We start from the raw sequence: 27,997 nt of genomic DNA, 5'->3' as shown, positions 1-27,997 counted from the left end.
TCCAGCTCTTCCCACAATAGGGTGTGTGCCCTGGAGACAAGTTGCTTGAACCCCTGGTCCCCCACACATGCAACCTGCTGCCCCTGTGCCACACCTGCCCCACAGACAGGCGGCCCCCACCCCAGTGGAGCCACATGGGAGCTGCTGCAGGTCCCGACAGGGGCTGAGCTCCAGGACAGACCCAGGGGGGATTGCGGGGTGCCCAGGGGACGGCCTCACGCTGCAGGACAAGGGGCTGCAGGGCTGCCCAGGAGGTTTCCCAGGGGATTCTCAGCCTGGAGAGAGAACTCAGCCTCCCCCCAGCCGGATTGAAGCAGCTCTGAGCCATCGCTGCTCTCACGATGCTCCTCTGAACCTCTCAGCAACGCTCCTGCCCGCAGGTCAGACAAGTGGCAAATAAAAGATTTACGGGAGGTGCGGCAGAGCTATGGGAAGGAAAAACCACATCCACACGGGAGTGGCGGCACACGGGGCCGGGAGGGAGCCCTGGCACGCAGGGCCAGCACCTCGGCTTAGGGCTGGGAGCGCGGGCCTTTGGGCATCGCTGTGACCCTGGAGGGGCTGGGGGCGGCTGCTGCCTCGCCCCACCAGCACCAGCTCCGCAGAGTGCGCTGGGATTTGCTCCGAGAGCCCCCCAGCACTTTGGCTACCCTTGGGCACAAAGGTTTGGGGGGGTGGCGATGCCGATGCCGCCCTCTCCGCCCCCCCGCCCGGCACCCTGCCCATCCCTGCCCACCGATGGGACTGAGCCCCACCAGCTCGGGGCGTTCCACCGGAGGATGTGGGGGCGTTTCTCCGGGAAGGGGTGAGCGGGTTCCGGGGCGCCCCCCGCTCTCCCCCCGGGGCCCCTGCAGCACCCCCGATCCCGCTGGCACCCCGCCTTACCTGCTGCCGCTCCTCCAGCTGTGCTGCCACATCTGGGCAGCTGCGGAGCCCGGGGCTGGAGGGGGGGCTGGGGTCCGGGTCCGGAATGATCGGGGGGCAGCGGGCGGTGCCGGGGGGGGCGGGGAGATCCCCCGGGGCATCACCGGGAGGGGTGCCCGGAGCGGGGCCGGGGGAGCCCCGGGGGGGGTCGGGGCGGGCGGGGAGGGAAGATCCACCCCCGTGTCCGTGCCCGTGTCCTCCCTCCCTCCTCTTCCTCCCTCCCTCCTCCTCCTCCTCCTCCTCCTCCGCCGCCGCCGCCGCCGCCGCCGCCGCCGCCGCCGCCGCCGCCCGTCCTCCGCCGCGGCCAGCCGGGCAGCGCGGGCGGGCCGGGGGCTGCGCCGCCGGGGAGGAGGCTTGGGGGGGCTTGTGGGGGTCCGGGCACTTACTTGGGCTGGAAGTTGGCGGCGCGATGGGGAACGAGCGTTGGAAAACCGTGGGAGGAGCCTCGCAACTTGAGGATGGGCAGCAGGAGAAATCACAGGTACGGGGCGGGGGGCAAGGGGGGCAGGGGGGGTCACCCAGCCCCGGGGGTCCCAGCGACCCCCCAGTGTCCCCAGCGAGCTTTTCTCCCGGCGCAGCCCAGCGTGGCGAGCTGCCCCCTGTCCCCACCGTGCGAAGCCCCCCGCGCTGCTCCTCCTCACCCCCCTCCCAATTAATGCGTTAATTAACCTGCGGCCAGGGCGCCCACCCAGCCCCGGGGCTGCCCCGGGCTGGGGCAGCGGCCGATGCTCCGGAGCTGCCACACTGCTGAACCGCTCTAAACTGCTTAAATAACCCTTTCCAAGGGATTTGGCATCTCGGCTCCGCGCTGCAGCCAGGCTCATCCCTCCCGGTTCGGGGGCTCCCGGCCGCTGGAGCGGCTCTCGGCCCCCGCTGGGTTTTGGGGGGAGGCCGGCGCTGCGGCGGCAGAGCCTGCGGTGACACGCGGGGATCCGGCACGTGCCGGAGCCCGTTTGCACATCCCGCTGCACGTGTGGCAGCCCCGAGCACGGCCGAGCGGGCTGAGAGCCCGAGAAGCGCAGGATGGCTCGGCTTGGAAGGGACATTAAAGATTACCCAGTTCCGACCCCGCTGCCACGGGCAGGGACACCTTCCGCTAGAGCAGGTTGCTCAATGCCCCATCCAGCCTGGCCCTGGACAGTTCCAGGGATAGGCACAGGGACAGGCACAGGCGTGGATGCGCGCTGAGCGCGGGCAGGGTGGGAAGAAGGAGTGCGGAGTATGGGCAAGCGTGTCTGCGAGGAGCTGGAGGACAGCAAATCTCCAGCGAGCCTGTGAGTGAAGGGAAAGGACCGAGAGCCGGCAGTGCGGCCCTTCCTCGGCACCCAGGAGCTGGGCAAGGATGGGGGGAGCAGCCGTGAGACCCCAGCTCCGCCACTTTTCTGTCCCCTGACACACGCAGCAAGGCAAGAGAGGGGATTCTGCCCGGCTTCTCCTTCTGCCGGCAGCTCCCGCGCCTCACTGGAGAGGGGCTGCGCTCCCCGGGAGACCCCTGACCCCCCGAGAGGGAAACCAGGGAGAGAAACCAGCCTGCCCTGCCCTGCCCTGCCCTCCCCTCCCTGGCAGAGCTCCCTCCCTGCACGCAGGGATTCGAGCGGTGCCATCCGTCTGGAGCTGCCATCCCCCCGGTCCTGTGCCCCCGAGGGCGAGCCGGGCAGGACGGATCCAGCCCCAGCAGCCGTGGAGAAGGCAGCGCGGAGCCGGGTGGTTCGCGGTGGGGTTCAGGGGATGCACAGAGTTTGCCGCGCAGCCGCTGCTGCGGTCCCGGCTCCAGCCCAGCCCAGGTTCTCACCCACAGAGCGGCTCCATCCCGCCCGTCCTCTGTCCTCTCCTCTTCCCCATCCGCAGAGCGTGGCGTGCCGAGGCAGCGGCGGCAGGCAGGCTCTGGGTGACGGAGGAGAGCAGGAAAACGGGAGCGGGATCAGCTCAGCCGCTCCGTGCCCGCGGGGGTGACACAGCCCCGGCCCAGGGCGAGGGGACGGCGGCTGCAGCCCCGAGCCCGGCAGGGCGGGATGGGCAGCGAGGGTGGGCAGGGACGGAGCGGTGGAGCAGGGCGAGGATGCAAACTGAGCTGCTCAGCAGCTCTGAGTGAGCCATAGGTGCGGGCTGGGGCACGGACCCTCGCTGCCCTGGGGCGCCTGCAGCGCTGGGTGGACCCCGGCAGGGAGGTGCGGGTACCTGGACTAAAGTTTGCACCAGCAGCTGAGCCCGGGCGACGCAAACCTCAGTGTCCACTTACCTGGGAAGCAGAACACAGGTTCTGGTTCGTCTCTGGCTGAGGGCACAGCCCGGGGGCAGAGCAGCCAGGCTGCAGGACCGCTGCCTCAGTCTGCTGAGCCGAGAGGAGCAGGGATTCTGGCAGGAGCAAAGGGGACTCCTCATCTTAGAGCATCTCCCAGGACAGAGCTCAGCCTCTCCTGCCACCACTCCATCCATGCTCTGCAGGGACCAGCCACCTCTGGGTGCCCTGGGGACAAGCCAGCTCCTGTCCTTCCCTTCCCACGGCTGCAAGTGCTGGAGCTGCTTGTCTCCATCCCCAGAAAAGCCAGTCTGGCTGGCTGAGTGGGCTGGGGGATGATTTGAGAGTCCTGATGGGGTCCAGAGCTGCTCAGGAAGTGTGGCTGGGTCACCAAGGACCCATGGGTGACCAAGTGTAGATCCTGTGCCAGTGCAGGGCATGGAGAGCCCAACCAGGGACACAACCATCCCTTAGATCCTGCCTGGGGCTCCCTCCAGGCTCCAGAGCAGGTTTGCAAGTGAAGATCTGCTCATCCCAAGCACCACTCAGTCTCACAGCTTCTGCTCTCCTTAGGAAGGAGTGATTTCAAGACACTGGGACCTCCAGCCCAATGGATGTCCCCAGGGGAACATCAATAACCAGGGCAGGGGGGTGTCTTACAGCTGTCCAAAAGTCTTGGCAAGAATTCCAGGAGCTTGAGGCCATAGAACAGACAGCAGGAAGCCTGTGGATCATGAGAGCTGGGTCATGGTGAGGCAGCAGCGTGTGGCAGGGGGTGTCTGCAGGGTCCCATGCCAGCAGCTGCTGCAGTGCTGCTTTGCTGGAGGGGCTTGGAGGGACCCCCACCCCAGTTTGGAGTGCTGTTGGTGCCACTGGCTGAGTTTGCCTCCTCTCCCCACTGCAGGTTGCCAGGTAACACAACCTGCCAGCAAAATGCTGTGGGACTCCTGAGGCTGCTGCCACTCAGGATCCTGCAGTCACAAGCAGGGGGGATCCCTTTGGAAGAGGATTGGCTCCCAGTTCCTGTTACTGGTGGGAGGGCACTGATTGTGGGGCTTGAAGGCTGGAAAACCGCTGGATACAGCTCCTGGTGTGCTACACCCAGGCAGAGCTGTGAGGTTTTGGTGTGTTACAGCTCAGCTGGGATTTGTGTGGCTGTGGGAAGCAGAGCCTCATCCACTCATGGCTCTCTTCTGGGAGCTCTTTCTGCTCAGAGGGCACCCTCAGGCCCTGCATCTCCATGTGCCCCTCCAGCTGGGCATGGCAGCATTGTGGGGAGCAGCATGGGAGGGCACAAAGTCCTGGAGATGAGGGTGCTGCCACAGCCAGGACAACCACAGGGACAGGGTCTCTGCTCACTCTGTAGATCCCAAACCACCTGACACTGGCCTTTGGTCAGCAGCCACCCCTCCTGTCACTTCAGGGTGCTGAGGGGCCCAGCTGAGCCCAGGTCCTGGGTGTCCACATAAGGATGTGAGCAATGGGCATCTGCCACCATCCTGCTGCTCCTGGGTGTCCCCTGTGCCCCCAGGCAGGGCTCTGTGTCTACTACACACACCAGGCAAACTCCTCAACCCCCTGCTTGCCCAGAATTTCCCTTATTGCCTTTGACATCTCCTTTTAACCTGCACCGAGGGGCTGAGCCTGGGGCTGTCTCCTCACAGAGCTCCCTGCAGGTGGCTTCCCAGTCACTCCAGGGCTGTTTGATCTGCAGCCTCACTCCACGGAGAGGGGGAGAAACCCAGAGCACACCCTGGGGCTGGTGGGGCATCCTCAGCCCCCCAGGCAGCCCCGCTGCAGCTGTGGGGTCACCTTAAAGCAAACGGTTGCGTGAGAGGGAATGGAGTGAAGGGTGCTTGAAGGAAGGTGTCACTCCAGATAGATGTGCACGGGAGGGGACAGGGCCTGGGAAATCTTTGCAGATGCAGCAATTTTCCCCTCGTTTCTGGGGAAAGTAGTCTTTGTCTCTCTGAATCTGCAGTTTGCTGCCAGCCCTGCAATTCCTTGTGACAGCTGTGGCCAGGGTCAGGGGGAAATCACAGCCTCTGTCCTGCAGGTGTAACGAGGAGGGGAGGGGGACTGGGAGCCGATGGGATCGGGTGGCAGCTCACCCGCCCTGCACCGACTGTGCTGGCACTCGAGGCTTTGCAGGGAGAAAAGGCTCCTGGTGGGCTTGGAGCAGGGGCCACGGGCTGAGCCCATGGGTCTGAGCAGCAGCAGAGCTGCCAGAGGGGCTGGGGGGGTCAGAGACCTTTCCCAGCGATTCTCCCTCGCCAGGAGGCTCTGGGACTGATCCAAAGGCTTTGGGAGCAGCTCTGTCCCCCTCCAGCAGGAAATGAGGTGACAAGGGGGATGAAGATGAGTTGCCTGCCATAGCTGGGAGCTGCCCTATGCAGAGCAGGTCCCCGTGGTACTCAGGGCAACGTGATCCCAGCACTGCCCCAGAGCCACCAGTGCTGCTCTCCCTGTGATGCCTGCTGTGAGGGACACAAGGTGTTTTCCCATTTTCTCCCCACATTTGTGCCCAGGGCAGCAGGGAGCCCCACACACATCTCCTGGGGAGCCAGGGCTGGAGCAGCCGAGGATCAGAGCTGTAAATAAAACATGCCACGGGAGCAGGCGGGGCCGTGCCTTCGCTGTCGTTATTATTTCATGGCCCGCTCCTCGGCGGGCTCGGCTGCTCTGCTCACTCACTGTGGCCTCCGTGTCCCTGCAGGGCTCCCTGGGGTCCTCCCCACCCTCAGAGCCATTGCCAGACCCCAAACGCCGTTGCTCTGGGCTGAGGGGACGGGGCAGTGCTGACGGTGTGTCTGTGTGCCCGCAGAGGATGAGCTGTGGCTACATCCTGTGCACCGTGCTGCTCTCGGTGGCCGTGCTCCTGGCAGTGACAGTCACGGGGGCCATCCTCTTCATGAACCACTACCACACGCCCGTCACCGAGCCGCCCCCCGTCATCAGCACCAACCCCGAGGAGGCCAACGCGCTGGTGACCATCGAGAAGGCCGACAGCTCCCGCATCAACATCTTCATCGACCCCAACTGCCCCAGCGCCGCCGGCGCCCTGGGCCGCCTGGAGGGGCTGCAGGGCTCCCTGCTGCACGCCCTCACCGAGCACGACGCCGACGCCAAGGCCACCAAGAGCCAGCAGAAGGCCCTGCTGGTGACGGTGGCGGACGAGGTGGCCAAGCTGCTGAGCCACGCCGTGCAGCTCCGTGCCGACTGTGACGGGCTCAAGAAGGGGCACAGCGCCATGGGCCAGGAGCTCAGCGCCCTGCAGGGAGAGCAGGGCAGGCTCATCCAGGTGAGCTGGGGCTGGCAGTGCCAGGCAGGGCAGGCCCTACTCCTCCCGCTACCATGAGCCACCCAACTACAATCCCCTACACCACCCTAACCTGAACCTCCTCACTTATCCTCCTCCTTACCCTAGCACTAGTCTGCGAATGAATTCAAGGCGGATTAGAATGAGCAGAATAACAGAAAGTTAGTCTAAGATGGTTGATTTCCACTCAACAGATCATAGCTCCCACCCTATAACTTTCTTTATGTCCTACCTCCACCTAAGCTTCTACTCAGCCTTCACCCTAAGCAGCCTAGGCCTAGCCTTCCACCAAACCCACCTATCCTGACCCACCAAACCCCACGAATCCCTGGGGGTGGCATTCCCTGTGCCAATGTCCCCGTGCCATGGCTGCTCCTGCTCTCAGCATCCAGGGCAGAGCTCCTAGAGGGCTCCCTGGGGGTGGAATTCTCTATCCCAGTGTCCCTGGGGTTCGGCTGCTCACAACCCCTGCCCTCAGCATCCAGGGGAGAGCTGCAGGAGAAGGAGCTGAGGTTGAAGTGCTTGGGAATTGGAGGCTGGGAAGTGTCTCCCTGCCAAACCACCCCAGTGCCAGTGAGCCTGGTGTGCAGCCTCCCACCTTGTGGGTGTCCCAGCTCCAGGTCCAGTTTGGGAGCTCCAGTCAGAGCCAAGCACACCACAGAACCTTCTCAAGGGCAGTCCATGCAGAAATCAATCCCCCCTCCATACAGTCCCCAAAATTTCCCAGCCAATGAGCTGTGTTGAAATGCTTACCTGAGCATGCCAGGGGTCTGCCAGGTGTCGCAGCAAGATCCAGGGCATGGCTGGGGGCTCCATGCCTGACCCTCCTGGTACTCAGCTCCCTCTGCCCAGAGCTGCTTGTTTCTCGCTGCTTCTCTTCTCTGCCCATCCTGGTGCTCTGCCACAGCCACCCCGTGTCACTGTCCCAGCCTGGGTCACCTCAGGGGATGACAGGAGCTGGCGGCTGCCTCAGGACACGGCTATTCCTGCCGCCTCCGTCATCCTGTCCTTGCCCAGAAATGCTCTTTATCCCATGGGATTGCAGCACCACTGCACCCAGGTTTGGGCATTTCTCCTCCCTGGGGGCAATAGGTGCTTATCTGGACCTTGACCCCTGCCAAAAACCAACGAAGATCAGAGATAAAGCAGCAGAGATGTTTTATGGGATCTGTGGATTCACACCCTGGCATTGCTGAGCACAGCGGTCAAGGGGCTGGGATGTGGAAGGGATTTAACCATTTCACCACAATTTCTGTGTCCCCCCCCGTGTGCCCTGCCCGCAGCTGCTGTCGGAGAGCCAGAGCAGCATGGCCCGGCTGGTGAGCTCTGTCAGCGACGCCCTGGACTCGCTGCAGAGGGAGCGCGGCGGGGCCCGGCCCCGGCTCAAGGCTGACCTGCAGCGAGCCCCGGCCAGGGGACCCCGGCCCCGGGGCTGCTCCAACGGTGAGAAGCGTCCCTGGGGAGAGGGATGTGCCTGGGGCTGCCCGGGGCAGGGAGGAACCGCCCAGCATGGGGCAGAGCATCCTGGAGAAGGGATTTAGTGCAGCGCGGGAGGTGGAGGGAGAGGGAAAGGTGTGTCCTGGGAGGGGGAGTTCTCACCGTGCCGCTCCCAGCTGTCCATGAAGCAGCCCAAAAGCCCCTTCACACCCCTGCACACCCATCTGCTCCTCACAGAGGGTAGCAGGGACCAGGCAGGGCATTCACCTCCATCGGGTGTGGAGGGTGGCCCTGCACAGGCACATCCCTCAGCCTTGGGCTGGGATGCAGCTGAGGGAGCCTGTCCTGGAGCTGGGAGCATGTGCCCACAGCCTCCCTGGGCACTGGCTGTCCCTTGTCCCCATCTGGGTGCCAGCTTGCCCTTGCCATCTCACAGGGCCATGAGGTCAGGCCCTGCCAGCTGCTGGGGAGCCCCATCCCCCTTGGCACTGCTCACCCCGAGCATCAGAGGAGAAGGGAGGGAAAGAGCAAAGCAGCACCAAGCTGGAAGCAAGGTTGGGAGCCTGGAAGAAATGGCAAGACATTAAATTAGCCCATTAATTAACCAGCTTTCCCCTCATCCCACCCCACCCCAATGGCTGCAGGCTCCCGGCCCCGAGACTGCTTTGACATCTACGTGAGTGGACAGCAGGAGGATGGGATTTACTCCATCTTCCCCACCCACTACCCTGATGGCTTCCAGGTCTACTGTGACATGAGCACGGACGGGGGCGGCTGGACGGTGAGTGAGCTGCCAGCAGCCTGCTGGGGACACGGGGAGATGGCACTGCTGGCACTGCTGGGGACACGGGGAGATGGCACTGCTGGCACTGCTGGAGACACGGGGAGATGGCACTGCTGGCACTGCTGGCACTGCTGGCCCTGCTGGGCAGGGGAGATGGCACTGCTGGCACTGCTGGGCAGGGGAGATGGTGCTTTGGACACCTGGAGGTGCCACCAGGAGGGACAGTCGGTGTCAGGGGGGCCTGGCTGTGCACCCAGAGGTGCCCAGTGGTGGAGCTGGAGCCCAGTGCCTGCCCTGCCCTGGGAGCTGGGCTGGAGCTGGAGGGGGTTCAGGCAGGGAGTTGGTGCCACCTCTGGAATTTGTCCTTCTCAGCAGGGCTGGGTTGTGGCTGTGCTTTGCCCCGGTGAGGGGATGCTGGGGCTCAGGGCAGACCCCAAACCCGGACATTTGGCCTCATTTAAGGCCAGGGTGCCTGGGGCACCACGGGAGCTCTGCTGATTCACTCCCTGTCCGATTGGCTCTGCCACAGCAGCTGCAATGGGCTGTGATCACAGCAATGGGGACACGGCTCTGCCACTGCCCCAGGGAGCAGCTGGGGGTCAGCAGCTCCCCCTGCCCTGGAGGGCATCACTTGGGGTCCCAGCAGGAGGGGTGGGCAGGCAGCCTGTGCCCTGAGAACGCTCTGGATGAGCAGAGCTGGCCAGCACCCTCCAGCTGGGCGCTCTAGGAAACAAATCCCCACCATCTGATCCCCCTAAGCAGCTTTGAGCAGGGCCAGGAGGGAGCTTAGCCCCCCTGCCCTCAGGGGCTGGTGAGAGCCTCTGAGAGCCCACCCAGGGCAGGAGGAACCTGTGGTGTGTACCAGGGTGGTACCAGCAGCTCCAGTGGGGAAACTGAGGCACAGCACAGCCAGGGACCTCAGCTCCAGGGGGATTACAGAGGGGAGAGGGGACCCTTCTGGCTCCCCAAGGTGCAGAGGGTCCTTGCAAACCCCGTGCACAGCCTGCACAGCCTCTGCCAGCCCCAGCCAAGCCTGAAGAGCAGCCCAAGGTGATTAGTGAGACACTCAGAGGCTTATTTAAAGCTGCTGCAGGCTGGGGAGGGGGCTCAGCGAGGGATTCTGAGCCTGGGAGTGCAGTGGCACAGACACCACAGAGTCACCCCTGCCTTGATGGGGGCAGGAGCCAAAGCAGGACCCCACAGACAGCCAGGGCTGGCCTGAGGGTGCCCACCCCAGGCTCCTGTTTCTGGGGGTGCTCTGCAGCAGAGGGTCCCAAACGTGCCCCAATCCCTTGGGTGCAGGGATTGTCTCAGCACTGCCTGACCCAGGCTCCAGGTGAGCCATGGCATGGATGGGTGCTGTGGGGCAGAGCCTGGGAAATTCCCTTCCCCTTCCCCTTCCCCTTCCCCTTCCCCTTCCCCTTCCCCTTCCCCTTCCCCTTCCCCTTCCCCCTCCTCTCTGGAGTGATTTCTCCTGACATTTGTGCTTATTTGCATGTGGGTGGGTGGGTGGAAGCGATGGCAGCAGCTGAATCAATTTTGACTCGGGAGCTTGGGAGCTGCTGAGCTCAGCTTTAGGCTGCCTGGGCAGCTCAGAGGCCAAGGGCAGAGCTCAGGACCTCACTGTCCCCAAGCCTGCTCTGCAGGGTCCTGCTTGCTCCCTGTCCCCTTCCTGGGCTGTTTTGTCCCCCCTCAGTCCTGCCCGGCAGCAGCAGGGCCACGTTTGTGCTGCTGGGGATGTGGATCTGGGTCAGTGCCATCCATGCCCTGTGCCCAGCACTGCCTGGGGCTGCAGTGGCTGCCCTGGGGCTGCCCAGCCCAGCTCTGCCCCTGACGCTCACCTCTGGCTCTTTCTTGAAGTGATGATGGCATGGCAGAGGTCAAGGGAGCTCAGCATCCCAGCAGGGCTCCAAAAGTGTCCTCTTCACATGATGTTGGCTTCAGAATGTCTTTGAGAATGCCCCACACTCCTCTCAGTGCCTCTGAGCCTCCATTGCTCCTCATTTGGGGCAAAATCCCCTGGGATCAGCACCTCAGCCCCTCAGCATCACCTCCATGTGCAGCATGCACTGGGAAATGGTGGGAGAGCCAAAGAAAGCAGGAGAAAAGGCTGTGCCAGCAGCACAAGGGCTGTGGTGACATCAAGTGACAGCTTCCAGCTGCAGGGGCACCTGCTGTGCTGGGACACTGGTGGGGACAGCCTCACCAGCCTGGGCAGCCCCTGCTGCAGGGATGGGGCTGGGCATTGACACTGGGCTGGGGCAAACCACAGGCAGGGGCTGAGAGGAGCCACAAACACGTCGTCTTTCCAGAGGACGTGGTTTCTGTGTCACCACAAACAGGACAAGACAATTCTGCTGGCAGGGCCAGGCAGGAGCAGCTCCTGGGACGGGCAGAGCTGCCAGCCCTGGTATTCACAGGCTGCCCCAAGGCACTGGCACATCCTGGGGCCTGGCTCTGCACTGCCCAGAGCTTTCTCCCTGCCTTTCTTTGAGTCTCCCTGCTGTGACAGAGTTCAGAGGACAGGGGACAGGGCTGTGGGCTCTGTGCCATGGCTGCCAAAATGGGACCAGGAGCCTGAGCTCTGTGGTGGTGAAGTGATGTCCCCACACTGGGAGCCTCAAGCCCACCAGGAGTTTGGTGGAGCTGAGGGAGAGGAGCTGCCAGTGCCATGGCAGGCACAGGCTGGTGCTCCCACTTCTCCCTGCTTTTAACCCATTTTTCTGGGTTTGTGGCTTTGCAGGAGCCTGTCCCTGCCCCACAGGGGCAGCTGGGGGAGGCAGAGAATGAGGGAGATAAATATTTCAGCCTTGCCTTTAAAGAAGGGAGGGAAATCCTTTTTGCTTAAGAGGGGGGTGATGCATATTTGATGAGGAGGAAGAGAGCAGCGAGGCAGGGCTGGAGCACATGAGCCTGCAGGTCACTAGTGCACCCAGCATCCCCAGCATCCCCAGCATCCCCAGCACCCCAGAGGGTGACCAGGAGGCTCCCACAGCCCTGCCTGCACCTGGAGGGGGCACAGAAGAGGCACAGAAGGGACTGTGCATGAGAGATGGTGAGGATGGAGCAGGAGACTTGGGAGGACACAGCACGTCCAGCACTCACCAGCAGCAAACCTGGTTTTGAGCCCCCGTGGGGCTGAGCCTGGGGGGCAGAGGGGCACTGAAGGCTTCTCCTGGGGTGATTCCTGAGCTGTGCCAAGGCTCAGGCAGTGGAGCCCTGTCCCACACGCTTCCCTGGGCACCACTCAGGCAATTGGCCTATTTAGAGCTGTGGCTCAAAGCCGATTAGGAGGGAGCACTGGTGCTGCAGCCACCGCCTTCCCCATGCCAGCCACGGAGCTGGTGGTGGCTGGGGAAAAGCAGCTTCAGGCCCCTGTCCAGCCGTGCTGTCCCCCTTTCCCAGCAAGGCTGAAGAAAGCCCCTTTAAATGGGCTTAACCACAGCTTCTCAAGTGCTCAACACAGGGATAAAAATTAAGGCTCTAATTCTAGAAGGTAAGTACAGCAGGATCAGAGCTGTGCCAGAGCCTCAGCCAGCACAGCCAGCCCCAAAAACGCCCATCTGGGGAAGGGCAAACAGTGAGAGGGTCACAGGGTGGTTCTGCTTCACCTGCCAGGGTGAAACCTGGTGTGGGAGGGCAGGGGCAGCCACGGGGAGCAGAGCAGGGTGGCTCAGGGCTCATCCACATTCCCCAGTCCTGGGGTGCTGGAAGCTCAGCTGGGCAGCCCTGAAGATGAGGTTCTCTGGCCCCTGGCAGGGCTCTGCCCAAGCCACCAAGTGTCCCAGCTGTCCCCACCATGGCCTTGGGACCGCAGAGCTTGGTGGGAGTGGGGCAGGCTTGCTCAGCCAACTTTAATGCAATTAATCCAGGGCTGGAGGCTTAATTAAGTTCAAATGGTCGGGCATGAAGCAGCATTTTCTGGATCGCTGTCAATAAATCAAACCCAAAACTGTGGATAAAAGGGGATGGAACACACAGGGCACATGGGCTGGTGAGCAGATGGGAGAGGAAAAGGGAAAGGCTCGGAGCAGAAAAGCTGCATTGAGCCCTGGGATCTGGCTGGGATCTGGGGGCTCTGCAGGGCTCAGGACACTCCATGCCTCACAGTTAATTTCTCTGGGAGATTAATGAGGCTGTCACAGAGATGATGTTTTATAATGGGGTGCCTGCCCAGGAGAGCAAGGAGATCCAGGAGGAAGAAATCAGCCCCGCTGGGTTTTCACACAGCTCTGGGCACCCACTGTTGGCAAGGAGGGCTCACAGCAACCTGGGCACCCCTTGCTGCTGCACAGGGCTCGGGTCGTGCCCCCTGTGTCCCTGCTCACCTGTGCAGGAGCAGCCTGCAGGGTGTCCACCCCTCCAGGGACACCCCACGACTTCCCAAGGAGCTTCAGGTTTCCCGAGCTCTGCTCACATTTCCAGACAGAGGATCCTGTGAAGGGTTTTGCCTGCACGGACTCACGCTCCCCTGGGATGGAGCATTTCCCCGGGGAGCTCATCCCTGTGCAATCACGGAGCCGACAGGGTTTAATTTGTGCCGCTAATTAGGCAGCGGCAGGGAGGGGTGGGCAGCGCGGTGGGGAGCACGGGGGTCACATAGGCTGGGAGCAGCCCCACAGCTGATGCCCTTTGTGTGTCCCCAGGTGTTCCAGCGGCGGGAGGACGGCTCCGTGAACTTTTTCCGTGGCTGGGAAGCCTACCGGGACGGCTTTGGGAAGCTGACAGGAGAGCACTGGCTGGGTGTGTGGGGCTGGCACTGCTGGGTCCTGGCAAAGCCTGGGGAGCTCTGGGGTCCCTTTGTGATGGAGGGGACCCCGAAACCCCCACCCATGGGCTGGGAGGGATGGGCTGGGCAGGCAGGGAGGGCTGCAGCCCTGGGCACCCCATGCCCACACTCACCCCTCTCCCTCTGCCAGGGCTGAAGAGGATCCACCTGCTGACGGTGCAGGGCAGCTACGAGCTCCGCATCGACCTGGAGGACTTCGACAACGGCACCGCCTTCGCCCACTACGGCAGCTTCGGGGTGGGGCTCTTCTCCGTGGACCCCGAGGAGGACGGGTACCCCATCACCATCGCCGACTACTCAGGGACAGCAGGTGGGGCAGCGGGATGGGGGGCACATCCCCCATGGGCGGGGGGGGGACACAGCTGTGGTGCTGTTCACAGGGGTCTTAGGAAGAGGGAAGAGATGAGGATCTGACTCCATGTTTCAGAAGGCTAATTTATTATTTTATAAAAAGAAATATTATTTTGTATTTATATATAAATATAAAATATTATATTTTATATAAAATTATATATAAAAATAATATATAAATAAATATTTTATATAAAATATTTCTATGTCAATAATTTTATATAAGCAATATTCTATATAAATATATTTTATATAAATATTATATGTTTATATAAATATAAAAATATATTATATTTATATAATATAAATATATATTTATATATGTATAACTTATATTTATATAATATAGATGTATATTTATATTATATAAATAATATACTGTGAATATTATATTATCTATAATTATTATTATATTTTATATCTATAATTATTATAATATTATATTATTATTATATTATCTATAATATAATATATAGATATAAAACTATACTAAATATATATAGATATATATAGATACTAAATATATATAGATATAAAACTATACTAAAAGAATAGAAGAAAGGATTTCATTAGAAGGCTTGAACAGAATAGAAAAGGAATGAAAATGGAATGATGATACAATCTTGTGACTGACCAGACAGTCCAATACAGCTGGACTGTGATTGGCTATTAGTTAGAAACAACCTCATGAGACCAATCACAGATGCACCTGTTGCATTCCACAGCAGCAGATAATAATTGTTTATATTTTGTTCCTGAGGCTTCTCAGGAGAAAAAAATTCTTAAGGAAAAGATTTTTCATAAGACATGTCTGTGACACACGGGCACCAACCCCCTCGCTGGGGCGTCCCAGTGTCCCATGGCAGCAGCACCAGCTGCATCCCTGCGGCCTCGGGGAGCTGCAGGTGGGTGAGGTTGGGCATCTGCTGGAGGAGCAGGAGGTGCCCATCAGGATCTCCTTTCCCCTGGCACAGGTGACTCCTTCCTGAAGCACAACGGGATGAAGTTCACCACCAAGGACCTGGACAACGACCACTCGGAGAACAACTGCGCCTCCTTCTACCACGGCGCCTGGTGGTACCGCAACTGCCACACGTCCAACCTGAACGGGCAGTACCTGCGGGGCCACCACAGCTCCTACGCCGACGGCATCGAGTGGTCCTCCTGGACCGGCTGGCAGTACTCGCTCAAGTTCACCGAGATGAAGATCCGGCCCATCCGCGAGGAGAATTAGCTGATGGCATCAGCCCCCCCCACTCCGTGCCCGGTCTCCTGCCCCTCCCCAGCACCCTGCAGACCCAATCCCTCAGCTGCCATCCTCCTCATCCTCTCCGAGGGCTTGCCCACCTCTGAGGGGCTCGTGGGGAGCATCTGCTGCCAGTGAGGGTGACTTTGGCTCCTGGGCACCCAGAGATGTTGTCAGACCTGTGCTTCCCACTGCCATGACCAGGTGTCCTGGCCAGAGTGTGACCCACGGCCTGTGCTCCTGGCTGGGGCACAGAGGATGCAGGTATTTGGGCAGAGAGGTGCCCGGCAGGAAGGAAAGGAGCTGCCTGGAGGGAAGGAAGGAGGGAGGGAGGGATATGCAGCAGCCCAGGCAGGCTCAGCACCTCTGGTCACCTCTGCCCTGGGCACTGACACCTGGCGGTGGGCTCACCAAGCTGGCAAGGGGCTGGGGGCACTGTCATGGGCCCCCCTAACCCCCAGGACTGGGATGAGGCTGCTGCTCCACAGCTCCAGCTCCCCCCATGGTGCTACTGGTGATGGGGAGGCTCAGCTGGGCCAGCCTGACCGTGCCAGCAACTCCTCCCCTGGACTGCAGAGCGCTCTCCCCTGCCCCTGCAGGAGCAGCGCAGCTGGGGAGGGACAACCACCAGCTCCTTACTCCCCATTGTCCCTGTCCTGAGTCCTGGAGCCTCCCAGCAAGTCACGACACCCCAAAGGGAGCCAGACCAGCGCTGCAAGGACGCACACCCAGAACTGAGCACGCCACGGAGCTGCTTTGGCAGTGCTGGGCAAACAGGGAGCACAGCAAGGAAGAGGAGGAGGTGAGGAAGGCTCACTTCCCAACGCAGCTCTGCCTGCAGTTCACAGCCCCTCCCTCCCAACCAGACCCACTGGGATTCACATCAAACTTTCACCATCTAGAGGCTGTGACCTTTCCCCAGACCCTTTGGGCAGCTCAGCCACATCTCCCTGTGAGCCCCCTCTGCTCACTGCTGGCCTGGACACTGCATTCTGAGCTGTGGCACTGGCTGGGCACCTGCAGATATCCAAAGCCTTTCATTTCCTCAAATCCTGTTAAGGTTTTGCAAAAGAGGAGCCCCGAGTGGGGCTTAGCATCTGCAGGGCCCTGATAACTGGGCAGCAGCACCAGCCAGCCCAGGCAGGAGCTGCCATGGGCTGTGGGACTGATGTCTCCTGCTGGCTCCCTGCAAGGACTCAAACGGGGGATTTTGTCCAAAAAAACCGAGAACTAAATGTGAGCAGACTCTGGACTGAGAGGGGAGGGGACAGACAGAGCCCTGCCACCCTTTACAGCATTCTCTGCCCGTGCTACAGCAGAGCCCTGCCCCAAGAAACGCCATCAGACAGACAGATGGACTGAGGAGGGGAGGAAAACTCCCCCTGTCTCCATTTCCAGGGGAGCTTAAAGCACGGGGAGATCAAAGGCTCAGCTTCCCAACTGTGCCAGGTTTGTACTTCCCTCTGTGAATCTTCTTTTTTTTTTTTTAAGCCTTCCCCACCTCGGATCTTGTGCTTGGACAAGATCTCTCACCTACTGGGTGAGTGTCTGTCTGTCTGTCTGTCCGCCCTGACAGAGAAATGGACAAACGATGCACTGGGATCACCACAGCTTTTTACTCTGCCAGAGAGACCCTTCAGAGCCCTCGGGCGAGGGAGAGCTCTGAGTGGAGGGCACTCAACTCTAAGCACTCCATCCATGCCCACAACGATGGGGACTGGGGGAACTCTGAAGTGGCATTTCTCAGCACAACAGCAGGAGCCCTGACAGCTTCCAAGGAGCTTCCTGCATTCCACTGGACCTTTCTGGAAAGGTTCCTGCCTGCACCCATCTGTACTTTTCGATCAGTTTTTTTGGTAGATTAGCTGTAGCTGGGTTTTCTGACGCTTTGGGCAGGAATGCACATGGAACCATGGAATGCACATGGAACCCAGCTTCCCATGTGCTGGGTGGGAAGGCTCATCCCCCCCCAGACCCCTCCACTGGCATTCTGCCATGCCAGGGAGGGAATGTTGTAGGTTGGTTTGTTGGTAGCACATCCTTGTGTAACTGCCTGTGCCACCCAGGACCCCCCAGAGATTTGTTTTGACTTGCACGAGAGGTTTTTAATCCATGCCAAGACGCAGGATTTCCCAGGATTATTCCCAAGAGCTCAAGCATTGCTCCATGGCCCTGGATTAGGTTAAACCCATCTGTGGTGACACCTCCCTGGAAAGGGGTGGGCAGGGGTGACCGTGGGGCTGGGATGTGGCCATGGACCTTCCCAGAGAAGCCCTGGGCCAGGCCCTGGTGTGTAGCAGTGCTGTGAAGTCTAGGTCGTGTGTGAGTGTGTCCAAAGCTGTACATGTGGACTTTCTAAACTCCTTAATAAAAGGATCTCATCGTTACTCACTGTGTGACAGCTGTGACAGCACGGGGACACGGCCAGAGGGACAGCAAAGGGAGTGACACTGAATCTCTGCAGCTCCTCGCTGTGCTGGGGATGGCTCCTTCCCCATGCCAGGCTCATGGCACAGCACCCTTGGGGACCTGCACCATCACCACACCAAAACCACCCTGCAAAACAAGAGCTGGGGACACCCAGGGGCTGAGGAGGCTTCCCAGGGCTCCAGCCCAAACCAAGGCCCTACAGGACCTTGGGGTGGCCCCAGGACTGGGGAGGTGGCAGTGTCTGTGCCATGGGGACCTGCTCCAAGGGACAGAGCACCAGCGATGCCCCAGTCCCTCCCTGCTGCCCACTCCACATTCCACTGCCACAGCCAGGACAGACCTGGAGGGGACAGCCGGGTGCCTTGGGGACCGTGTTCCAGCACTGGGGCTCTGTGTGCTGACCGGGGAGGGTGGCAGCACTCGGGCATGTGCATGTGGGGCCAGGCCCCGGGCGGGTTTGGGGTCTCCAGTGGTGCCTGTGCACACAAACAGATGGGTGGGACCCCCAAGAGCTGCACGCAGGACACACCAGCCCGATGAGGGGGACACACGTGGGCCCCCAGATGAGCCCCTCCATCCCTGCAGCACCCCTGACAGCTGCCAGGGACACAAGGCCAGCTCCCGGCTGCTCCTCCAAACGAGGCAGCAGCCGAAAGCAGCGCGTTAATGAGCGGCGTTGCTGCGTTCCCATTGTGGCAGCTCCACCAACCCCTGTCCCCTCCGTCCCCTGTTCAGCTCCCTCCCCGAGGGTCCCCCCCTCCTCTCCCTGCGGCCACACGCCCAGGGGTGACACGGCAATCGGCGCCCGTGGCTATTTAATGGCCCAAGGCGGGTCCTGCTCATCGGACTCGGGGCGGGCAGAGAGGTGCCAGGGGAGGCAGCACTGGGCAGCACCGAGGTGCAGAGGTAAGTGACTGGTGCCCGTGTGTCTGTCTGTCCGTCTGTCCCTGCTTTACACCCCTGCCTCGATGGGCAGCACAGCCGGGGAGCAGTGAAAGGCTGGTGGGAAGCAGCTGGGGACCCACAGCACCCCCAGACCCCAGGATGGGACTCAGAAATTTGGATCCGTGACGGGAAACGGGGTGGAAAAGGGAGAGAGCAGAACAGAGGCAAGGTGTGAAAAAGGTAGGGGTGAAGCCCGAAGTGAAGCCTCTGTGCTAAGGGGTGTTGGGAAGGGCAGGCAGGGGCTTGAGTGCACCTGGGTCTGGCACAGGAGGGAGAAACAAACCTTTGGGTGGAGCAGACAGCCTGGCCCCCAGCACCTGCAGCAGCTTTAAAGGCAATATCTCCAGATATAATAATAATAATAATAATAATAATAATAATAATAATAATAATAATAATAATAATAATAATAATAATAATACCACCCGTTTCCTCTTTCTGGGAAGAGGAAGGGAAGGCAGGGGGGAGCTCGGATCCTCTCTGGGGCTGGGTGCTGGTGTGGAGGCTGCTGCAGGAGGAGCAGTGGATGCTCGGGGGCTTCTAGCAGGGCTGGTTTGGGGGTGCTGCTGCGGGCATGGGGAACAGCCCAGGGCAGCCCCTGCTCCCCTGACATTCCCTCCCCTCCCTGTGCTTCCCCCAGATGAGAACACCCTACTCGCTGTCCTGCCTGCTCCTCCTGAGCCTGGGAGCCTGCTTCCCTCCCGGCGAGCGCTGGGAGCCGGCACAGCCCGGGGAAGGGGCTCTGCTCGGTCCTGGCTGGCAAACGGCGGCGGAGGGCCGGGGTCCCGGCTGGAGGGCAGGCCCGAAGCGGAGGAGGAGCGAGGAGGAGCGGGATGCGCTGCTGAGCATCGCCCGGGAGCTGCGGGCGCTCGGGGCCGGGCGGCGGCCGGGCAGGAGCGGCGGCCCCGAGGCGCTGCCCAGCGGAGGGGAGAAGCGCAGCGGAGCCCTGGGCAACCTGGCGGAGGAACTCAACGGCTACAACAGGAAAAAAGGGGGCTTCACCTTCCGCTTCGGGAGATGAGAGCTTGGACTGCATTCCCCACCTGCTGCGGGTCACCCCGTCCCGTCCTTCCCTTCTGTCTCACCTGGGTTTGCTCGGAAAAAAAAGGATATTTGGGGGTTTTGCTGCTGGGGGTGCCTTGGGGAGGGGGGACGCTGTGTTTGCCCCACTCCCAGCTCTGCTCTAGATCTCCCATCCCTGTTCCTGACCGATGCAATGGAAGAAGAGGAGGACGCCTTGAGGAGAAATCACCAAATCCCTTCCCTGATCACACAGAGCTTTTGCTGGGGCACAGGGAAAGGGCCTGGTGCTGGGTCTCCAGCGCTGGCAGAGAGCAGGGGTGGCACAATGGGATGGGCAGTGCCAGCAGGGCCAGGCAGCAGGGCTGCAGGGTTACAGCAGGGTGGCTGTGGTTCTGATAGTCCCCAGGGACTGTCTGTAGTCCAGGGCCAGCCATCAGGGAGGAGAGGGTCCCTCAGAGCTGCTGCTCTCCTGCCTATTAAGGGAAAGTCCCTCGGGCAGCAAATTCTGCTTAGTGTCAAGATGCCTCTTAGACGAGGCAGCTCCTGCCTGCAAAACCAGGGCAGAGCAGCAGGGTTCAAGAAAATCTTGTCCTTAGCAGCCCCTGGTGTGAGCACAGAACCCTGCCCTGGCTCCACCAGCCCTGCCACAGCCCCACAGCCCTGCCCATGCCCCACACTCCTCACCAGGGTGAGATTGTGATGCCTGACCTTCGATGTCCTTGTCACCACCCAGCTCCTCAGACAGCCTGGCCCTTCCCAAAGCCTTCCTGGCTTCCTCACCACCTAATCCAGCTGCAGCTACTGCAGAACTTGGGTGCAGAAGGACTGAAACGAGAACTTCTGACACTGAGAGGTGCTCAGTGTCACTGGTGCTCCAGCCACCAGTGGGGCAGCTTTGGGAACCATTAGCCCCAAAAGCCAGCACAGGAAGAGCCCCAGCCACTGCCTTCCCCTCTTTTGGGCAGATTTAGCTGTGCCAATCCCAGTGTTTTCTCTGTGCCTGCCAGAGGTAGCAGCAATCAGAGCTCTAACTACCTGCTGCAGGCACTAACAGCAACTCACACACTGAGCAATGGCTGATATTTCATTGCAGGCACAAAAACGAGCCTGGAGATGATTTGCAAGCACTGAATTGCACCCTCAAAAATCAGAGACCGTGGCAGGACTTGGTTGGGGGAGTAAAAAGATTTGAAAAAAAAAAAACCTAAATCAGGCTGCAAGAGGTGCATTGTAATATCCATCAAGCAGACAGAGCACTTAATGCAGTGCTGCGTGAGTCCTGGCAGCAGGAGCAGTGAGTGTGGCTGAATGGAGGGGGAACAATCGCGGGGCAGCAGATCCAGGGAGCAGTGGAGGCACAGGACCAGGCTCATCCAGGTCTGCAGGGACACAGACAGTGCCAGGTTTGCCCCTCAGGTGAGGATGGTGATGGCTGTGAAGGTGAGGACGGGCACTTCCTTCCCTGCAGCCCCGAGCATCTCACGCTGGGGAGCACAGCAGGGCCACCCACGGCACTCAGGGCGGCTGAACCCACAGAGACCCGCAGCCCAGGCACCCCCAAATCCATCCCCATCCCTCCATCCCTCCATCCCTGCCCAGTCCTGCCCCTGTTTGGATCGGGACGGCGGCACCGCCTCATGCAGCGGAGCCGGAGCTTTATCGATGTTTCCATGGCAACCACTTCCCCCTACCCCTCTCTTTTGAATGTTCAGACCATCAATAAACACGCACTGATCAATTTTACCCTGCGCTGGAGCCGGGGGGAGGGATGCAAGGGAGGAAGGGGAAGAGTTTGGTGTAACTCAGGGTTAGTGAGGGCTGGTAAATCCCTGGCTTGGCTGTGATGGATCATTGCAGGGGAAAGTGGCACTGAGTGCTGCGGGAAGGGAAAGGGAACCTGCTGGGCAATGCTGTGGCTGTGGGGATGCCTGGGCTCCTGTGCTCCAGTCCTGGAGAGGAACAGGCTCAGAACAGCCTCATAAAAGCTCTCACATAACGAGGCTTTGATTGATGTGCAGTAACCTCGGTAGAACTCACTGAAAATTGGAGCACTTACCTGGCAGGTGGGACGGAGCTGGGCTCACCCTCACGCCTCAGGGCTCCTGCATGGGCAGCTTGGTGCCAGCAGGGCAATGCCATCACTGTCCTCACCCTCTGCCAGGAAAGGGGCTCCTGCCAGGCTGTGACATGGGGCAGTGAGGGGCCATGGCATCCCTGAACTCCCCTGAGCAGCTCAGGGTGCCTGGGGAGAGGCAGCATTCCAGGCTCATGGTTACTGCTCCTTGTGATTAATGCTGGGGAGGGGAGGTAAAAGTGAATGGAAAATCACTGCCTGGAGCCTGGGGGTGTAGCTGGGAGGAAGGAGGGGGGAACATGCCAAGAAGGAGCCCTGAGGGGCTGGAAAGCCCCCCCTGCTCACTGGACACATCATCTCCACCCAGCTCCCACAGGGAGCTGCACCCCTGCCCAGCTCCTCTCCTCCTCCTCGTGGGGGGAGCAGCTCCCAAAGGGACACCCAGACCCTGAACATCTCTGAGGGTGGAGAGCTCAGAACTCACCCACCCTCAAGGAGCTGGATCAAACAGGCCCTGGATTCCTCTACAGGTGGCCAGAGACAGCAGTGCAGGCATTGCCACCACAGCTGGGACTGGCCATGAAGTGCCCCATTAACCCTCCCTGCCCCTGGCCCTCCTCTGGCCTCTGCTCCACTCCCATGGGCTGCCCCTCACTGTTCCTCCAGCCCTGGCAGAGCTACAAACACACACACAACAGGAACAGCAAATCTCAGAAACCCAAAGGATCCTCTGCAGAGGAGAGCCTGGATTAATTGCATCCCAGGGACTCATGAAGAGGCTCTGTGTATCACAACTGGGTCATGCAGGCTGCAGGAGCACAGGTGGGACCTTTACAGCAGAACAGATGCCAGGACAAACACAGAACCCTCAACAAGGGGGTGATTGCTGGGCAAACGTTCAGCACAGCCTGGTTTGCAGGTCAGCTTTCTGCTGAGCTGGATCTGCCATCGAGCACTGGGCAGCACTGCCAGGGAGGACAGCCCTGAGCCCAGAGATGACTGAGGGCTGTCCCTCACCCACAGCTTTAGGGGCATTGGCACTGCCAGGGCATCAGGACTGACCAGGAATTGACCTGGGAGTGTCATTCCCAGCAGCCCAGCCAGGCCAGGTCTCACCCTCAGACAAGGAGTGTGTCCCCTCTGCTGCCAGCCTGCTTTTAGGTGCACAGGTGATGACAGGAACCCTCTCCTCAGAGCTGACACTGTGCTTAGGTCTGTTTTCCTCTATTTCCAGTTGTGGAGGGATGAATCTCAGCCAAGGGAGAGGCTGTGGCTGTCCCTGACCAGCCTGGCACACCTGGAAACACCACTGGTGTTTGGCCATGCCAGCCTGACCATACAAACATGGGATTTGCAAGAAAAAGAGTGAGCATAAAACACTGACCACGTTTTACATCTCGTGACAAGCAACTTCCCAACAAAAAGCAAGCTGACATTAAATGAAAACTTAAAAGAGTGAACATTGTAATTTCAAAGACATGAAAACCAAAACAAAACCACAAACACAGCTATTTTTCCCCCAGAGCACTCTCACTTTCAAGCTCAATAGCCTTGAAAATTGGAGCAATCAAACTGTTAAATGCATCGATCTGTTAAATCAACTCCTACTGTACTCAGCTAAATTTAGCCTTTAATCCCCTCTCTTTTACTCCCAACACCAAAGATCCAGGGGCTTTCCCCAGCCAGGTCAACCAGCCTCTGCCTTCCCACGACACCACAGAGCAGTCCCTAAGGCAGCAGGGATGGGAATCACCAGCAGTGACAGCATTTAGGGGCAGGTGAAGCTTCTCCATCTTCCCTCAGCCCACAGCTACTCACCTGATTCAAGTTTAGACCTTGGCCAGGGTGTTGGTCACAATCCAACCCAGAACTCCCTGAGTGCTGCAGACCCCTTGGCTGTGCCTGTGCCTTCCAAGGGCAGGCCATTAATTTTGTTTATATTCACCAGTGCATCCTCCTGCTTCTCCTTCACCTTCTTCAGCCTCATCAGCAGCAGCCCAAGGTTTCCCATCAGCCTTGTTCCCCTTCAGCCAGGACCCACAGATTTCACCAGGGACTTGCTGAGAGGATTAGAAATGCAGAGAACTGGGTTACGACCCTGACACATCCCTGTGGAACTGTGGGACACTGCACACTGTCACCTGCCCTTGTTTTCTTCTCATCCTTTTTTAGTCTTCAGCATCTTCATTAATCAAAGCAGTGGCTGATTTTAGAGGCTGCTCAGTGCCTGGAAATGTCCCTCCCCCGAGGTTTGCTAGAAAGGCTGAAGGGAAACAGAAAATAAGAATGGGCAAGCAGAAATGAGGGAGGGAACTGTATGAGGAGAGAAACTCATGGGTCATTTCAGAGCAGAGGAGGAGGAGGAGGAAAACACATCAGCAGCTGAATTACAGAATACAAACCATTAACAGAGGAAAAGTTTAGTCAAATCTCTGATATAAATCTCCTTGAAGACAACAGCAAAGTGTTTGATTTAGAAGAGGTGATGACACAGTCTTAATCTGGGCAGCTCTTTTCTCTCCTGGCTTTTCAGAGCCAGATCAAAGGAACATGGGAAGGGGCTGCTGGCCTGGCTCTGACCATCCCACTGTGCTGAAGGGTCACAGTGAACCACCCAAACAAGAAACTCCTGGTTTTGGATGAGGACCCTAAGGGGAGTGAGCTGGGTTGGAAAAGCCTCACTGACAGACACCAGTTTTCCTCAACATTGATTTATTTTTAAATATACTACGCAAGAGAGACTGGAATAAAAAAACAAATCAAAAAAAATGGAAATAGAGAAAGAGAGAAGAATTCAAAGTCACGTACAGAAACAATCTGTACTGGACTAAATTAAAGGGGAAATGACCCCCTTAAGTATCACAGAGATGAAGGACAGAGCTATTTACACACTGTAAAAAAGACAAGTCTACAAAAGTGTGTAATAACGAGATACAAATGTATAATATAGTGGCACAATATGTTATCAAAGTAAAAACAGTACCTCCAGGAAAGAGACAATTCAAAGGTTGGGGTTTTTCTTACATTTTTAAAGGCAGCCTGTGGCAGAAGTGTGTATTTTCTTTTGAACATTTGTCACATGTTAAGTCATGGCTGTTTGTGAGGGCGAGAAGTGGCATGAACACACACGAGTGAACTACTAGAAATCATATACAAAACAAACAGTTCCAAAGAGAACAGCATAAAATACAATTGAAGGCAATTAGTGTTTAAGATACACAAGAGGGGTCACGAGTTACAGGGGAACAGAAAACGGGAAATGTGTTTTTTCTCATGTTTGGAACTGTTAAGAGGAGTTAAATTGCACTGTTAATAGCCCTAAACCTTGTTCTTTCACTATTGTCACCAGTCACAAGTAGTTCCCAGCATTAATTGGGAAGGTCACAGGACCTTGGCAAGGAAGGCCTGGAGTCTTGCTGTCAGCATGTTGTGGCAGTTTTCTGGGGAGATGCACCCCAGGGAAGTGTCTGCAGTCTCCACAGATCCTTGTCTGATGCTGGATGGAACCACACTGGCATGAGGGTGGGAATGCTTTCAACCCCAGAGCACTGGAGCTCCCGCCAGAGGATTCCATGGCACAGAAAGGCAGGCACCACAGCCCCCCAAAGCTCTGCAGGAGGGCAGGGGCCAGGCTCCATCTCCCTTCACTACACAAACAGCTGGAGAGTCAATGGAGGCACAGCACAGCAGCTCTCACCCACTGAGAGGTGCAGACTCAGCCAGAACAGCAGCTGGATGTGGGGGGCTCACCCTGAGCCATCTCCTCCCAGTGCCACCCTCCCAGCTGCCCAAGCTCTGGGACCCCCACCCCAAAGACCAGCCTGATTAGTGCCAGCCATCACCAGAGTGCCACATCCTCCTCCTGACCTTCCCCAGGCCTGTTCTGCAGCCAAGGGAGATCCACAAACAGGCTCCAGGGCTGTGACACCAGCGGGTGCTGCCTCCAACACTGTGAGCCCAAGAAATTCACTGGAGCTCAACAACACTGAGAAACTACTGAAAACACAGAAACCAAGGGTAGCAGGTGCAATCAGAGGAAGAATTTGGGCAATCATCACTTGTAGCATCCTGTCGTTAAAAAAACCTTACATTAATAATCTTCCCCCCTTCCCTCCCAAGCACCAAATCTGTTGCATTAGTGTCAGGTAAATGTCAGACTTGGGCCAGGACCATGTGCTGGGCAAACTCTCCCAAGAAATGCAGTGGGTATGTTGCTATCCAAACACTCATCCTCATGTACAGGGGGGCAGAAGGAGGGGATATAATGCAGTACGAAGTCCTCCTGAGGAGGATGTCATCTCAGTGTCCATCAGTCTGGCTTCAGTCTCAACGGTCTGTCCAGAACAATAAAATATTAATAAAAAGGCATGGTGTGACATCAGCATTTAGACTCGTAGTCCACAAGGCAAGAACTCCACAGATAAGACGATTACAAGTATATGAAACACAGGGAATGTGGGTTCAGAGGGTGGGAAGTGCCTCCTGAACACAGCCCTGCCCTTTGGAGCTGGGGTGTCCATGCACAGTCCGTGTCCTTGGCACAGCCCTAACCTCAACGCCCCTCTCCTTTGTCAGTCCACACGTTACTCTCTCCACAGCTGGCTTTGGCCCATTGTGACTGATTGATTCATGGTTTGTTTTCCAGCCCGATTTCTTGCTACCTCTGGACGATGTCGCTGATTTCTTTCACGGAGCTGAGCAGTTTGCTAAAGTCCTGGGTGGCGGCGGGGCCGCTGCCAGCGCTCGCGGGGCAGATCTGGAGCTCCCTCAGGTTGTTCTCCAGCTTATTGATGGCCTCCCGAAAGGCAAATTTGTTCCTCATCTGCTGAATGGAGTCCACGTAGCTCACACAGAAGGTGTAGAGGTTCTTGCCAGCCTCCAGGACGGCGCTGTGGCTGGCCATCTGCTCAGAGTTCTTGCTGATGGCGAGCCGCAGCGCCTCGGTGCTTTCCAACACCACCCCTTTGGTGATGGTGCCGCTGGCAATCCTCTCCGGGGGCTGCCGGGTCTTCCTCAGCGAGACCCTGGTGGATATGAGGGGGATGAAGGCTGTGGGTGATGTCTGGTCCCCGCCTGGGGCAGAGGGTATGGATGAGGAAGAGGCAGCTGGGGTTGCTGTGCTCAGCAGCAGCTTTGTAGAGGATTGTGGCTTTGGTACAGAGGGGATCCCCAGCTTTTTCACACCTTCCCCTGACTGGTTTGGCTTGACAGCATCACTGCCTGCAGCCTCTCCAACCTGAGTCAACTGTTTGGATTTTGGCCCAGACACCACATCTGCTGCTGCTTCATGGCTGGGACTGTGAGAAACCTTCCCAGGCTTGGCAATGGAGGATGAAGACAGTGGGAGTGGAGGGGCTGGTTTCAGCTTCGATAACTTCCCTTTGTCCTTCCCTGCCGACTCCGAGGTCTGCTTGAGCCTCCTCAGGCGTGGCTCCTCAGAGGAAGCTTTGCTGGCCCCCACGAACCCAGCAGGGTTGGGTTTGGCAGCAGAACCTTGGTCCATCATCACAGTGGTACCTAAGGCACTGGATTTGACTCCATCATCCTTGTGGAGCCCGCTGGAGGAAGGAGGGGCAGCAGGCTGCCTACGGCCAAGTTTTGGTGTCAGGGTGGGAGGGCTGGAGCCAGGGCTGGACTCTGCATCTTTGAACACATCATCAGCAGTCTCTTCATTCTTCTTAAGGAGCCGTGGAGGAGGGGTGACTGTTCCCCTGACAGCAATTTCAGCCTTGGGCTCATTCGCCCGCTTCCGAGGCAGCGCCGGCTTCTCACTCTTGTGCCCCCCGAAAGTGGAGGAATCAAACTGGCGTCCTGTGGACTGCAAATCCCGAGGCAGGGTCACAGATTTCCACTCTGTGTCCTTGGCTCCATGGGGCACACAGGAGGCTGAGCAGGACCTCAGGAATCGCTTGCTGGAGTTGGAACTGCTCTCCTCCTCACCAGCCACCCCTCGACTGCTGCTCATCGTGCTGGACTTCTTCCGTAGGTGGGGAGATAAGAACCCAGAGTTGCCAGCCACAACCCCATTGGTGACACCAGCCCCATTGCTTGGGCTCTGGAACTTGGAGGGCTCGGCTGTGTCTGCAGGGGGGGCAATGAAAGCTCCATTCCCAGCATCCCTGCACTCCTCCTCCCCGCCCGCCCTGCGCTCCGAGTGTCCGTCCATCTCCCTGAAGGAGCTGCTCCGTTTTGGAGGGGTGGGGGCAGTTTTCTTCTTCTTCTTGATCAGGGCACTGAAGAGGTTGTGCTTTTTGTCTTTTGGAAGCAGCCGCTCATCTTCATTCAAACTGCTCTCCAGGGCCACCCTCTCCTTCCGTGGGAGCAAGGGAGAAACAGCAGGTTCATGATCCAGGAGGTCTGCAAGGGAAAAGGGAAGTTTTCTCAGCACTGCTCCAAGAGCCAGAATAACCAGTTTTCCTACAGGATCCAACCAGTG

General features: G+C 58.7%; 3 protein-coding genes across 5 annotated transcripts in view; 2 read left to right on the top strand and 1 right to left on the bottom strand.

Annotated features, from left to right (window-relative positions):
* Window positions 1-310: 310 nt before the first annotated feature.
* FIBCD1 (fibrinogen C domain containing 1) lies at window positions 311-17,476 on the top strand. 2 transcript variants are annotated; one of them, XM_066562721.1, is made up of 7 exons: window positions 311-380; window positions 5,988-6,464; window positions 7,766-7,925; window positions 8,564-8,700; window positions 13,350-13,446; window positions 13,623-13,802; window positions 14,818-17,476. In XM_066562721.1, the coding sequence occupies exons 2-7, from the start codon at window positions 5,991-5,993 to the stop codon at window positions 15,075-15,077; spliced, it is 1,308 nt and encodes a 435-aa protein (XP_066418818.1). In that variant the 5' UTR covers window positions 311-380; window positions 5,988-5,990; the 3' UTR covers window positions 15,078-17,476. The 2 variants fall into 2 exon arrangements, with proteins under 2 accessions (XP_066418818.1, XP_066418817.1); XM_066562720.1 differs by lacking the exon at window positions 311-380 and adding an exon at window positions 1,308-1,405.
* Window positions 17,477-18,368: 892 nt separating this feature from the next.
* Window positions 18,369-21,230, top strand: QRFP (pyroglutamylated RFamide peptide). Its single transcript, XM_066562915.1, has 2 exons — window positions 18,369-18,425; window positions 19,105-21,230. Exon 2 carries the CDS (start codon window positions 19,105-19,107, stop codon window positions 19,483-19,485), a length of 381 nt encoding a protein of 126 aa, XP_066419012.1. The 5' UTR covers window positions 18,369-18,425; the 3' UTR covers window positions 19,486-21,230.
* A 3,250-nt stretch (window positions 21,231-24,480) lies between these two features.
* The window catches only part of ABL1 (ABL proto-oncogene 1, non-receptor tyrosine kinase), a 76,879-nt gene continuing 73,362 nt past the window's right edge, over window positions 24,481-27,997 (bottom strand). For both annotated transcript variants that reach the window (XM_066562898.1, XM_066562899.1), the window contains exon 11: window positions 24,481-27,918. In XM_066562898.1, the coding sequence (XP_066418995.1) occupies window positions 26,219-27,918 (1,700 nt within the window). In that variant the 3' untranslated portion in view covers window positions 24,481-26,218. The remainder of the gene's footprint in view (window positions 27,919-27,997) is intronic.

Source organism: Molothrus aeneus, chromosome 19, assembly GCF_037042795.1.
Source record: "Molothrus aeneus isolate 106 chromosome 19, BPBGC_Maene_1.0, whole genome shotgun sequence".
NCBI classification, from domain to species: Eukaryota; Metazoa; Chordata; class Aves; order Passeriformes; family Icteridae; genus Molothrus; species Molothrus aeneus.
This window is presented reverse-complemented; position numbering and strand designations above follow the sequence as displayed.